Source organism: Anguilla anguilla, chromosome 7 (assembly GCF_013347855.1).
Source record: "Anguilla anguilla isolate fAngAng1 chromosome 7, fAngAng1.pri, whole genome shotgun sequence".
In the NCBI taxonomy this organism is placed as follows: Eukaryota; Metazoa; Chordata; class Actinopteri; order Anguilliformes; family Anguillidae; genus Anguilla; species Anguilla anguilla.
Window position 1 is genome coordinate 19667292 of NC_049207.1, and position 14297 is coordinate 19681588.

Sequence of the window (14297 nt, forward strand, 5' to 3'; positions counted from 1 at the left end):
CTCTCGTGAAATGGTTCTGGAATTGGAAACAATGGACTGGAGATGAACACTGCATTTTAAAAGCACACCACTTGCCACCTGATGTACCCTCATGTAGTGGTGCACAGTCCTACAGTACCCAGCAGGGCAATGCAATGATGAATCCAAATGTTCCATCCACACATGTATAAACAGGTAACAGTAAGAAAAGCATTTTGACAATTGCGGTTTTTCCTAAGGCAAACTTGTCATCTCTAATAAACTCCAGTGTTTTTGGCCATCTTTGTATATATTACTTTTTTGACCACATTTTGGGTTCTCCAAAACTTTTCAAACACAGCAAAGGCAGAAGTACACTAGTATTGTGTATCATTTGCCACGTGCCTAAAATAGTGCACAAAATAATAGTGTAAACACAGGATACATAAAAATAAAAACATACAATTTTACACCGTGGGCATAATGTTAAACTCATCTCTGATTGGCCACTGTAGATTACAAAAAATATAACCTTTATTCACATGCCGTTTTTAAAACACAAATATTGTTAATATAATGAATATCATAAATCCATTTAACCAGTCATAACTACTTAAGAATACTAAGCTTCCATTTGACAGTATTCTTCATCTTTGGAGGAATGAAGACCTCTGGATCTGGAGAGAAAGATAGACACACTGTGTTAATAACTACTGATAGGGGCATGGATCTGAGATTTACCCTAGTCCAAATGTGGTGTTTATGCTGTGCATACCTTGCTGTATAGCTGTAGCTGGTCTCTGCTGTTGATATGATGCGGTGATGCTGTTCGCTGTGGAGTTAGGCCCTGTGATCTATAGAAGAGACAATAAGGAATAGTGTTATGCTTGGTTTAGTTCTCCCAGGGCGGTGGGGGTGTGGTGTTGGCATGGAGACTTACAGGGGCGTGACTTTGAAGCCGGTCCTCCTGCCAGATCTCTGGGATGGCCGTCTCCATAATCCGCAGAGCTTCCCCGTAGTCCTGCTGTAGTTTCCCAGCCTGGGAGTCGAATCCGAACAACACCAGAGCCTTCAGCAGACCATGTACCTCCTCTGCAGGGGCAGAGCCAGAAGCTGTGGTCACACAGGACCCACACTCCCAACCAACGCAGTGATCGACACACATTTACTGCCTACAATGCCTCAAGTTACAGACATGCGTCTCAAAAAAACTGAAATCTGGGCTTGTCCTGAAGGTGCTGGCGGGCCAAATCGGACGTGGGTGCGTGTGTGAGTGTGTGCATGTGCGCGCATGTGTGAGTGTGTGCATGTGGCATGTGTGTGCTTGTGCACTGCTCAGACCTTGCAACCCGTCTACATGGTGAATGATCTCGGCCAGGGCGTGCAGCAGGGCCACGTCCTCCAGGGGGCTGCCCTCCTTCAGGCTGTGCTTCTTTCGCTCCGCCTTCCTGCGGTTCTTGGACGACCTCCTGCAGAGAGCTGTCGTTTCAGTGCCCCCTCTCAACAGGGATACAGCAATGCTCATGCTATCTGTGGTATTCTCCCACTCCTACACTGTGCGGCCAGCACTGATCCTAAAAGAACGCTTAGTCATCTAGCAACATTTCCTGATGATTTACCTATGGAGACGTGCACACAGGTGTTTGAAGACGAGTCTAGGGACTGTTCAGCCTATGGGAGAATGTCTGAATGTAATGGTAACAGCATCACAGAGAATGACGGATGAGGACTGAATGGGGTGGGAAGGGCCCGTCACTCACGAGGAGATCCGGGAGTTGCTGTGGGTGTATTTGGAGCTGGCGTTGGTGCCAGTCATCACACTGCTGGACTCAGAGAAGAGCTCGGCGTCTGGGCAGTCCGGGGCATCCTCGTCTGGGCGCACAACAGCAGGAGAGTTACAGCCATGTGTCTGTCTGACATGTCCAACTGCCCATATTATGTATTGTCTATACTACATCAGCACTGTCATCTCCGACAAAGGGACAGACCACAAGGCCAGACCATGGATTGGACTACATACAGCGCACTGACCTGTTTTTTGTCTGTGCTTTGTTCATATATACTACATAGTATATACTCTGTGTGTGTTTCTAGTGCTACTTTTATACATGCAATAATGCTGCATGTCTTCAGTTACCCAAGAGCTCCAGTCTGGCCTTCTCCTTCAGCTCCCGGACTACACCCAGTCTGGTTTTGTGACGTACGAACAGTGTCCTCTGGGCTTCGAGGAACACAGACTGATTGTTGTATGCTGAATAAAAAAGAAACAAAAGCAATAGGTCACAATTCTGGTGAGCTGGTGTGTGTGCATTGAATGATATTCTCATGTTCACAGTGGCTGATGCTAAGCACTTTTACCTTCCAGAAGTGCTGGCTTCAAGTTGGTTTCAATGATGTCCTGTCTGTTGTACAAGTAAATCTACATATGAAAGAATAGAGAACTGCAGTGAGCAGATCACCTTCATGATCTCTTTGTGTACCCTGACTGGCTGTGGTGATTAAGAACCTTGGGCACAGTGCATTAGCAACCATCTGGATATAGCGCAGCAGTGGAATTCGGCTCACCAGTCTGAGGGTCTCCTCCCAGGCTGCACCTGTGATCAGGGCGGATATGGCCTCCTCACAGTCCTGCAACACAGCACCACATGGCACTCAGAACACCTGCCTAACCCTAACGCCAACCAGTCCACCAACGAAAAGGACCCTCCTGCATGAGGCCTGCTATGTGGTGGTGGAATTGGACTGGGTCATTTAGAGCTTGGTATGTGGTGGTGGAAGTGGAGTGGGTTATTGACAGAGCTTGGTATGTGGGGGTGGAGGTGGACTGGGTCATTCACAGAACCTGTTATGTGGTGGAGGAAGTAGAATGGGTCATTCATAGTGAGCATCAGACCTGGGTCAAATATGTATTTGTTTAGGATTCAAATACTTTTCTATACTTTACTGATCTTGTCTGGTGTATTGGAATCATTACCAATGAAATACTCTCAAGAAGTGCAAACCCTGCCTTCTGCTCATATTGGCAGGCTCAATTACACCAGGCAAGATCAACAGAGCACAGAAAAGTATTTGAATCCAAAACAAATATGTATTTGACCCAGGTCTGGTGAGCATTCCATTTAGAATGCACGATACCTTTGCATACTGCTCCAGCAGTAGGGCTGCTTCCGTGTATCTTCTGAGCTCCATCAACTTCCCTGGAACAACAAACAGAGGGGTGAAAATGTAAGCTCATGGTCACAGTTTAGGAAAAGAACTCCTCTCAGTCTGCTTTAAAGTGGTATTCTATGGGTGACCTCTTTGTCATCCAGTTTAGAGTTTCAACAGGAGGGCTGTGGCTCAAACTGCTGCCTTGACTTAATTACAAGTCTGTCTGGGTGCAGCCTGACAGTCACCTTTACAATCAGTCACACTCCAATTTTATTTTTGGAAGCTGAACACACCAGTAGTCTTTATTGGTCCTACTACCTTGATGGTAGTTGGAGCAGTTCTTATAGAGATGTTCCCACATAATTCACTATAAATGCCACTACAGGTGAGACAGTATGTACTTTACACATAAGGCATCTGCTTATCAGGCATCATACCCGCCAGGTCTCGGGCGAGCAGCTGGTCGGGGGGCAGGGGGATCTGGGCGGCCACACAGAGGGCGTGCCGCCAGCTGCTGCAGCTGACGAAGGCCTGGAGGGCACGGGGCGTCTCTCCACATCGCCACAGCAACAGCCCTGCCTGCTCCGCCTGCTGCTGTTCCACTAGGTGCTCCGCATACGCGCAGCTCAGGGCCTGGACACAGAGGGGTCAGAGGTCAGCACTATGGCAACATCAGTGATTACATCAGTGATTAGCATTACAGGGCTTTTAGGGCACTATGAATCTCAGACAGAATGCTTTATAAACCGACACCCCTAGTCTCTGACGTGCGAAATAATAAGAGGATTAAATAATGTTGGGGGGTCTGGAATGCGGCAATAGCCTCTGTGTACTGATGAATCTGGCCTACCTTGTACTGTGGGCTATCTGACGGGTAGAGACGAAGGGCCTCGCTGTATAGCCGCTGGTCCTTCACCAGGTTCAAACACTCGGTGAAGTGCTCTTCTCCTACATTATTAAAGCACATCAAACGCATGTCTGAGATAAACCCAGCCACTTTTTCAGACAGGCTACTGACAGTTTAGAGCAGGGGACCTCAATTTTATCCAGAAAGGGCCGGTGTGGGTGCAGGCTTTTGTTCCAACCAAGCAGTAACACACCTGATTCTACTAATCAACCCCTTGGAATCTTTGCTAAGCACCTTGATTTGTAGAATCAGGTGTGTAACTGCCCAGTTGGAACAAAAGCCTGCACCCACACCAGCCCTTTCTGGATAAGTTTGAGGACCCCTGGTTTAGAGTAATACTCTATACATATAATATACTCACATTTTGCTCAACTAACCAGGGTGTACTACATTACTCTTCTCAGAACAGTATAGATTTCTTAACAGCATCTTGCTGTAGTACCCCAGAAATAATGAAGAGCATTATTTGGAATTGATAAAATCCTCACCACACTTGCTGAGATAATGCAAAGCCTTTTTGTATCTCTTTAGGTGCTTATCAATGGTGTACCGCTGGTAGTTGGGCTCCATCTTCTTCAGGGCATTCAGGAAAGGCAGATACTCTTTTGGGTCCTAGGGATGCAGGACCATAAGCAAGTTAGAAAACAACCAGAACCATAAAATAACAGTATAACAGGTGCTGACTTTTCTGAATTTGAATACCCAGCACACTCTAGTGAGCACTACTTGTTATTGCAGGAACCTCTCAATACAGCAAGGTGTACATTCTCCAACTGCATCCAGAAAGAAAGAGAAGAAAAGGTGCTGAGGGCAGAATGGACCATCACCCACCTTTTGAGACTTCTCAGCCACCATGAGAACAAGGTCAAAGTCGTAAGTGCCAAGTGAGTGTTCATAGAGCTCATTCACGTTGACCAGGAACAGAAGGTACTTCAGGGCCTCTTCTGCACTCACAGAGTTCTCTGCATTTGGAGGGTTCACTATACATACAAGCACACACACACACATTACACACGTTACATAGTCTTGCTATCAACACAGAACTTCTCTTATGGCTTTCATTTCTTAAAGGCAGCCACCTTTACCTCGAAGCTCATGAACTTTCTGTAAAGCTATTTCTAGTTCTGGAGTGGTCTTCTTCACGTGTGAAGTCAAAATAGACAGACAGTACCTTGGCAAAAGTAAAAAGGAACACATGGATCAAAGTAATGAATTCTCTACACTTTAAATCCACAGTTTATGAATAATAAGGTAAGATTCATTCAGTGTAGGATACTAACTTGTGAGGGTCTTCAGTTTCCATAGTGGACCTGAGAGCATCACATACAATGTCAACTTTATTCCCAGAACACCCTGGCCCAGCCTGGGCAGCGGTATTAGATGGACATGGGTACATTGTCTTGGTAGTGTCCTCCTCCCTGAATTTGGGAAACACACAATTTTAATAATATAGTCACTAACATAGAAACCACACCCTTTGCCTTTGTAAGAAGGGCAATAATATTGATCGTAAATTTATTTTTGATACACAAGAAATCTTAGTTCATTTACACCTGTCTCTGGTGGGACCAGAACTATTTCTTTACGTGAAGAGAAGTGAAATATTATTACTTGAGCTCTGTCAGGAACAAGTTGATGGAACTGACAGAGTCAATCTGTGTGAGGAACGTCTGAACACTCTTCAAAAACACCTGACAATGAAAAGGTAAGGAGGACACAATCACCCGAGAGCCCACACTGAAGATTAAAAGGATTCATGAATGATATCACAGCTAAAGCACAGTGAAACAGGTGAGTACTGACACACACATACCTTGGGATTGTGGTCATAGATGAGGTTGAGGTTAATTCTCAGCTTCCTCATGCACTCAAAGGCATCTTTGAACTTAAGACTACAAGGGAGTAACAGGTATCACTCAATTCCAATGGGCCAATGATATGAACTTTGTATTATGATGTAATTATGGGTGTGACATTTTGTAAAAGTGTCCAAAAGCTCACCTGTCCAGCCACTTCCTGACCTGTGCAAGGACCAGTGCTCGATGGTGGATAGTCTCCAAGTTCCCTCGAGGCATCTATAAAGCGCACCATTACGTGAAAGATGTAACTCACATTCTCTGGTAAGCTCTTGAGTTTCTAAATTCCCATTCTATGATCTGTGGTCATGCACTGAATGTTTAATCAACATCCTCAACTTTGTAGAAATAAGTGTAAGCAATGAGCCCTTTCACCTCTGGCCATAAGAGCAATCTGAAATGTGTCAGTCTCTCAGTCACACTAGTTTGTCTTGTTTTAGAAAATTTAATGTTTAGGTGAAACGCCATATGAAGGCAAAGGTTCCTAATAGGATGTTTGGTTGTGAGAGATTTGTGTGCCCAAAGAAGAAATAAGAGACTTGGCGCCAGGAGGCTGAATGATTGACAGCTGACCTGTAGGATGAGCCGTGTGTCCTGGGGGACCACGGTGACGATGCGGGAGCCCCTCTCTACCCTCCGCAGCGTCTCGTCATTCTGCCCACCGTCTGAAACAAGAGCTGCCTGCAGTCCTGAGGAATGGATTAGGAGAGTATAAAGATCAGGACTGCTTGGGTGTGCAGCTAGCTCTGTCTGGGCTCTAATGTTGAATGTTCTAAGGTTTTCTTTACTGATCAGACAAAAAGTGAGTAGGTCTGAGGTCTTATTACAGTCCCCAAGATGCAACATGTACAGAATATGGATGCGAGCAGGCATGTACCCCATTGTTCCAATCTATAATCAAAATTTACTAATATTAAAATTAACCTTAATTAATTTTAATACTTTTATTTTTAATATTTCTCACTTACGGGGAACAAAATTAACTGCAGAAAATCGGTTTGTTTTTCAATCAAACACAGAATTGTTTGTCTGGACCCATACTTTGCTGGTATGTTTAACCAAGTACTTTCCCTGTCTTAACCACCCATTGGTACCGTTTAAAGAAGTCCATCAGACAACACCATTACCTTTCACTGTGAGCGTGCTCAGACTGAGGCACCTGCACGTATGCGAGTGAGTGGTCAGCAGGAGAAAGGTATCATACACCACAAAGGAGGAGATGTTGGAAGCAATCTGCAGGGAAGAGGCACAATGAATGGCAGTCTCACAAGTCAACCTCCACAGTGCAGCCAATCAGCAATCACCCAATCTATACAGAACATTCCAGAACTCAGTAATGTTGTTCGCTGCCACAATGCCTGAATTATGTCTTGGGAAAGAGTTGTTACAGACACACAGGAGAAATGTTTGATCATCAGAGTCTTAGGCTATGAGAGCTGACTTGAAAGCACAGTTATGGTAAGAATACAGAAAGTCGCCAGGGAATATACCTCTGTGTCACCCACGAAGAAGCGAGATCTGTCTGTGAGGCCAAACAAATGTTCCTGTTGAAACACAGAAAGCACATGAAGCTAGGCTTGAGAAAACAATAAATCTAGAATTTTCTCCACAGAGATCATGAGGTCATGATACATATCATGCAGTAACTCTATTGTAATTTATAATGCCCGTCTCCATAGTTTCAATGCCGTGTTGTTTTCCCACTTCGTGCCCATACATGGTTAATGCAGAACTAAGGTTGTGCCATTTGCATACCTCCCCAGCAACAGTACCCAGGGCAGTCTGCACACAGGGCAGGGGGAAGTGAACTGCGCTGCCACTGGAGTTATGCCATTCCACCACCGCGGGCTCAGAGGAGTCTGTGGACACAACACACTCTTACACATGCACAAACACACACAAAGACACAAGCGCACATACGCACACACAGGACCTGGCACTTCATAGTTCAGCTGTGCGTCCCCGCCCCACAGGTCCTGCTGCAGGTGGACGAGGGCCCAGGAATGAATCTGTGCACCAGCACACAAACACACATACACACACACAGACACACAGACACACACACAGAGCCACTCGCCCTGTCCTAGTGCCCACTCTGTATCACATCAGAGAATCACTGACCCCACAAGAACCTCCGGATCTGCCCGTCCTCCAGCTGCAGGGCCACCGTGCCAGTCCTGGAGCTGTGGCACATGCTCATCACATGACCTTCCACCTGGACACATGACCTGGGGATGCCAACAAAAAGGTGACTTTCTTCAGTGTGTGGGGGCTGTTGGGAGGCCTGTCCAGCTAAAGCACTTCCTCTCAGTCTCATCATGCTAATCTTCACTCCCCTGAACGAAAGACCTTATAGTGATGGAACAAGCCTACAAACATGACTGGACATTCCAAATGAAGAAGAAAACAAATAATAGGGGGAACAACAAGCTGTTAAAAAGGAAATAATATGAAATGGTATGACACCGAATCATAGGAACGGTGTTACTATGTACAAATGCGCATTGATTTCACAGAAGCAAGTCTATATAACGGCATGAAAATATAATGAGCCCAATGATATGCCCATAGCCCTGTTGTATGGTCATGTTTTTCAAGTACTTTATTGTTAGAGTCCTTGCATGGCGTGTCTGAACATGAAGTACCTGATCTCCAGTCTGTGCTCAGGGCTATGGGTCCCTGAGGGTCCCATTATAAGCAGGTGGGACTGTGACGGCCGTTCTCCACACCCCACTGCCAGGAAGGTGTCATCCTTCAACCAGAGGAGCAAGCGAAGCGCCAGGGGCTCTTCCTGATCCATCTCAATGCTGCACCACAAAAAGATAAACACCCAAAATATGAAATTCAACCACCACGTTCCCTCACAAACAAAATCAGGAACAATGCCCACGGGATTCACAATCAGAACAAAGTAAACCTGTAGGTCTTCTTCAGCTCTGGGTTCTGTGCAATGACTCTGAATCCAGCAGGTCCAACTGCAGGATCACTCTGGTTTCCCATCTCTACAAAAATTCACACACACACACACACAAATACACTCATTGTCACAGGGAAGGGAGGAGAATGCCTTTCATTCAAAGAATTCTCACCAGGTATTTCGTTTTCACAGTACTAACCTTTTCCATAAACAAAGACACGCCCATCTGCTGTGAGTACTGCCAGGTCATTGGTCCTCTTGGGCTCAGGGTGAAAGGTCACCTGATTGACAGCAGCAGGCAGCTGGAGCTCATAGGCACACATTGGCGGGGGAACCACGCACTGGCGGAACGTTGTGACCAGAACCTTGTCTGCAATTCATCAAAATTCCTGTTCAGCATCTATGATAATCATCCAATTCTCATATTAAGTAAACTTACACCTAACCACATGTTCAAAAAATGCATCAACCCACTGATATAGTGGTCACATTAACACAGGATTTTACAACCAGATTTTTTATGCCTGCTGTGGAAATATTACCAATGTGGTTATTAAAGCTACTGTATTGTAAGTTCATGGGTTGTTTGTCAGTACAGATATCGTAAGTAAAAAATCTTTACAAAAAGTCTCTTTACAAAAATCGTTGGCCATTTAAAGTTGTATAGCCAATGATATTCTGCCTACGCAAAGTATATATGAAGCCTGTGCTCTCCTTGTTGTGTACTTAGCCTCGCTGTAATATTGATTTAAAAAAGAAAAAAGTATTTACATGATAGTGTTTTTTGTACCGCCACAAAGTAGTGAAGAATAGTTTGGACAATGTACAAATTGCCTTAGGAACACGATAATGTTGTAGGATAGCTCCAAGGAAGCATAGCACATAAATGTATTCCGAAAAACCTACTAAGTCAGCCCACCCACTGTTTCACAGGCCTGGACAAAAATGTATTTATGCCTACAATGCTTTAGTTTGCTCAACATGAGAACATTAAAATGAAAATTACTCATATTTAAAAAAATATATTATTAGCCAATGTGGCAAAAATTAGGTTAGATCAGAAGGCCAAAACATTATTTGTAGTTTGTTTGATCCTGCATCTATTTCAAGTGCTATAATAAAATTATGAGTGACCAACATTTGCGGTATTTTGAGTTGGCATATTATAGCAAAAATATATCTAAATGCAAGTAAATTGGTGTAAAACGCCAAGTTTGAAATGTCCTGTGTTGCAAAGACACACCATTCCATGGGCTAGCGCGACGACTGCTGACAGGTGACGAAGTGAAGTGACAAAAGGCACAAAAACCAGACTGAGGCATTGTGAAGCAACAAATTCTTTGAACAAATTCAATTCACTGTGAAACGACTGCAGAAATGGATAGGCAAGCTATGCAAACTGAACGAGACCCTTGAGTTGCTATTGATTCTGACCTCCATCAATCACAGCAACGTTGCCTTTGTCATGGTCGTCGTCCCCCAGGCTGCGCTCAGTGCTCCAGCCCCAGTCGTAGGTGAGGCTGGTCCAGCCGCGGGTCAGCAGGTGCAGGCGGTGGGGCAGCTCAGGGTCCCAGCACATACAGGCTGGGGCCCTCGCCAGGGTTTTCCCAAAGTGCAGGCTCTGCTTCATGTACCAGTGGTAGTTCCCCACTGTCCATAACTGAACTGTCAACACACAGGCACCAACCCCGGGGGTCATAGTTGTCTTTAAATCCTCTCTGGTGCCTGAGACCTCAAAAACCACGGTAATATTACGAATGAAATACATTAATTAATGCTTTATATATCTATACAATCTTAATAAAAGCAATAAAGTGTTAAAGTCCGATTTGGACGTATTCTCAAACTACATTAATTTCACTGCATAACAATCTACAAGCATGATTTAATTTTTTATTTTTAAACTGTAAATCTTATCTAAAACTGGAGTGCACAGTAGTGGAGTTGCTGAAAACCCTGATAATCTAATCCCAGGACGAGAGAGTAACCGGTCTCACTGTATGTGCTGAGCTGTCCATCTTCCCCAGGGCTCATGTCTTCTAACCACACAGCCAGGACAGTTGAGTCACTGTTCCACAGCAGCTCCTTCACCTGACACAAAGCAGAGACAGGCAGCCAATCACAATCAGGTCCCTTATGACATCATGCATAGTAGGAATGCTACACATAGCTCTGGGTAGATAACAGATAACACCAAGCAGAATCCTCTCAGCACTGCATTACCTTGACCTGCTCCTTGCCAAAAGGCAGAGTGAAATCTCCGTGCAGTAGACCGTTCCTCTCCATGAAAACCACGCTATGCTTGTTCGGGTGCCGCTGCGTGGATGCAATCAGGCTCCCTGAAGGCCTAAAACAGAAGCACTTCCTGGTTCAGATTCAGAGCACTAAAAGAGTTTAAAGTCTGATGTCATCCACTCATATCTGGCACTACCAATGTGAGGTGAAAACCTTACTTCCAGCACAGTGACTGTTCCAGACCGTTGATGGCTTCGCTTGTGGACTGCAGAACACACTCCCGGTTCCACACTCTTACCTTCCTGGCACCTGAAACAAAATTAATCTTTAGCCCATTTCAGCACCATTACATTATACAAATTTTTTATCCTGCGTTTTAAAACACGTCCCTGCCCTGCAAATTCCTTAAAGAATGAGGTCCTGTAAAAAGGTCCAAAAACACACCTGTCCGTGGGCACACAGCACTCACAGCAAAGAGCTGCCCGTCCCCTCTCCACGAGATTCGGGGCCTCCGATCATCCCACGGTACAGCGGGCTGGATCTCCTGTCACAGAAAGAGAGAGCAATGTACACTAACCCTTCAGCAGCGCATCAGAGAGACAAACTAAGACAAGAACACAGAAAGACCACGAACAATCCCTTCATGAAACACAATATGCCTCAATGCAAAAAAACTGTAGTGAACAGTGAAATGAGTCATTCCATGAATATGACTGCAGTGAAATGACAGCCGACTAATTTGATCTTATAAACATCATCTGGGCGCATTACACTGGTGCAAACCAAGCAGCCCTTTAATAGATGGAGAAGATTTCTGTAAGGTGAAGGCTTACCACTATTTTACGCTGGGCAGCCTGCTTGCCCTCTGAACCGTGGAACTGAGTCTCCTTCTTCCCCCAGCCCACAGTGATAAACTTGCCTGACAGAAGAATGCAACACTTAGTCTGATGGAAATTAAACGGGTCAAATGTGAATCGCTCTTTCAGAAGGGAAAACCAGCGCTGATGGTGGATTCTCCGTTGTCTACCACTGTATGTCTGCTCATCAGAGTCTACATGACGCACCTTCACCAAAATCATCCTGGTGGATCTCAACCTCAGTTATGGGTTCGAAGTCCTTGGTCATCATGATAATGGTCTCCTGACCTACAGGTCCAAAGAGAAGAGCTCACCTTACAAAATACCACAGTAATAACTCATTTAAATTACACACAAAAAACAGCTACCACAAACAGATTATAAAAAGTGTTTAAAGGAAAGCAATTTCTTTCAACAGAAAAAAGAATAAAAAACATAATAGCCAAACACAGCAACAACAAGGCTGTTCTCACTACTGAGCATTTAAGTAAGGTGCTGCAGTACTTGGTTACCGATGCTGACCTGTTGTGAGGGTGACCAGCTCCTGATCAGGACTCCAGCTCATTCCAGTCAGCCCACTGTCCACACTGCCCACACACTCCAGCTGAAAGATACACAAAACGTGCAGAGACTTCCATCGGATACATTTCCTTCTATACAAAAACCACATCAGGAAACACACCAAGTATTTTCTAACTGTTTACAAATTTTAACAGTATGTCTCTGGATACCTGGCCGGAGTTAAGATTATAGAGGATGACATCTCCGCTGGCTGTGGCCACACACACGGACTCCTGGTCCGGTAGATCCTGGATTCCGACAACGGTTCCGCTGCCATCCTCGGGAAGATAGTTCTCAGCTGTCAGAGACACTTCACTCACTACCTACAGGAGGGAGCACAGATTCATCTATACGTGTTTCACTGATTAGGGTACCCAAGATCACATAGCGATACCTACGGTGGCTTTGAAGTGTAAAACACTTCAGTGTGTTTTGCACTTCAGGGCTGCACGTTTTTGTTTTTGTATGTTGCATATGCACCTCAGGACGACTCCTTTTTGTTTTTGTATGTTGCATCTGCACCTCAGGGCCGAAAGTTTTTGTTTTTGCGTTTTCTTTTTGTTTTTGTGTTTTGCACTTCAGAGCCACCGCACGATACAGTGGACCCACCAAACATAATTCGAAATGTGTTGTCAAATAAGGCCAACCTTTTCTCAACTCATACTAGCCACCCGTTGTAATGGGGGACGCATATGTGACGATATACCGACCTGACCAGCTCTGGGATCAAGTTCTGTGATGCCGTATTCGGAGGCCACCAGGATGGTGCCTGTGTCGGTCCGCACCGAGAAAAACTGAGGACTGCCCGGGCTCTGCAGTTCTGCACAGCGCTGGCACTTCAGCAGCTTCAGATTCCGCATCGCACCTATGAAAGTACACTGCCCATGACACAGCTAGCTAGCTACACACACTTTTTTCATAATGTCATTCTGCTCATTAACCGCTTAGCATGGCAACCACATGCTATTGGAGATCGATTTTTCTCATGTTTTTGCCAACTAGCTGAACGTGATTTAGCTAGCTAGCTAGCAAGGGAGAACGATCTTGTTTGAAGAAAACTTGGCTAGCTAACGTTAGGTAGAAGAACACAATTAGCTTGATAAGCTGCCAGCAATTTCCAGAAACGTGTCATTGTCATTGGCAAGAATGTATTTACATATAACTAACTACCTAGAGTCAAATAACTACACGTGCTGTATAATAACAAAGCAACCATTACTGATAGCTGTGTCAGCCACGCAGCATGTTAATTATCCACATTCAATCAACAGACACCCTGTGATTGACTGAACGCAAACTACACGTGTATGCGATTTTTCTTGAATAATACAGCTTTTTTATTTATTTATTTATTTTACCTTAACACGCAACACAGTCCTCCCGAACGTAGCAACTGATTTCAGAAATACAAAAGCAACAACTAGCACGCTGTCAACCTCTTCAACTTTGAACCTAACCTCTCCTTGTGTCCCGGTAATTGCGGAGCGGTGCGACGGCTTCCTCGTCCGGCAAGGAGGCGAACTGCAAGCGAAGTTTCAATGCTGTCAGTTAACTGGAAGAAACAGGGTTGAGAGTGGAGACAGTATACTAATAACCATACTAATGTTTAGATTTAACTAGTTCTGTCTTGCAGATATTTAAACCTTGGTTTGACACAGGGCATCGGCCCGGCTATGTAAAGCACAGCAACTTTCAGTTGCAATATAAATTTTATTTTATGGCATCCAACCCTTCCAGGGGTAAGATCACAAATATGTGATTAGAATGTTCTTAACTTAACATTCTAATTCTGATGTAACAATCACTACTGGTCATTTAAAGCAATAAAGTTTGGCTTAAAAACACTGTCGTAGAAA

At 44.7% G+C, this 14297-nt stretch overlaps 1 protein-coding gene across 1 annotated transcript; it reads right to left on the bottom strand.

The window, feature by feature from the left end:
* Nucleotides 1–465: 465 nt before the first annotated feature.
* elp1 (elongator complex protein 1) lies at nt 466–13917 on the bottom strand. Its single transcript, XM_035424670.1, has 37 exons — nt 13800–13917; nt 13152–13306; nt 12612–12764; nt 12403–12484; nt 12088–12168; nt 11857–11942; nt 11468–11567; nt 11242–11332; nt 11012–11135; nt 10786–10879; nt 10223–10453; nt 8988–9158; nt 8789–8873; nt 8517–8678; nt 7993–8099; nt 7627–7730; nt 7362–7415; nt 6999–7104; nt 6445–6560; nt 6017–6090; nt 5829–5907; nt 5627–5706; nt 5296–5433; nt 5101–5186; nt 4847–4995; nt 4504–4627; nt 3959–4056; nt 3546–3741; nt 3094–3155; nt 2524–2586; nt 2317–2377; nt 2096–2209; nt 1719–1830; nt 1300–1427; nt 899–1050; nt 734–812; nt 466–635 (listed from the first exon to the last, which is right to left on the bottom strand). The coding sequence occupies exons 2-37, from the start codon at nt 13299–13301 to the stop codon at nt 568–570; spliced, it is 3960 nt and encodes a 1319-aa protein (XP_035280561.1). The 5' UTR covers nt 13302–13306; nt 13800–13917; the 3' UTR covers nt 466–567.
* Nucleotides 13918–14297: the final 380 nt, after the last annotated feature.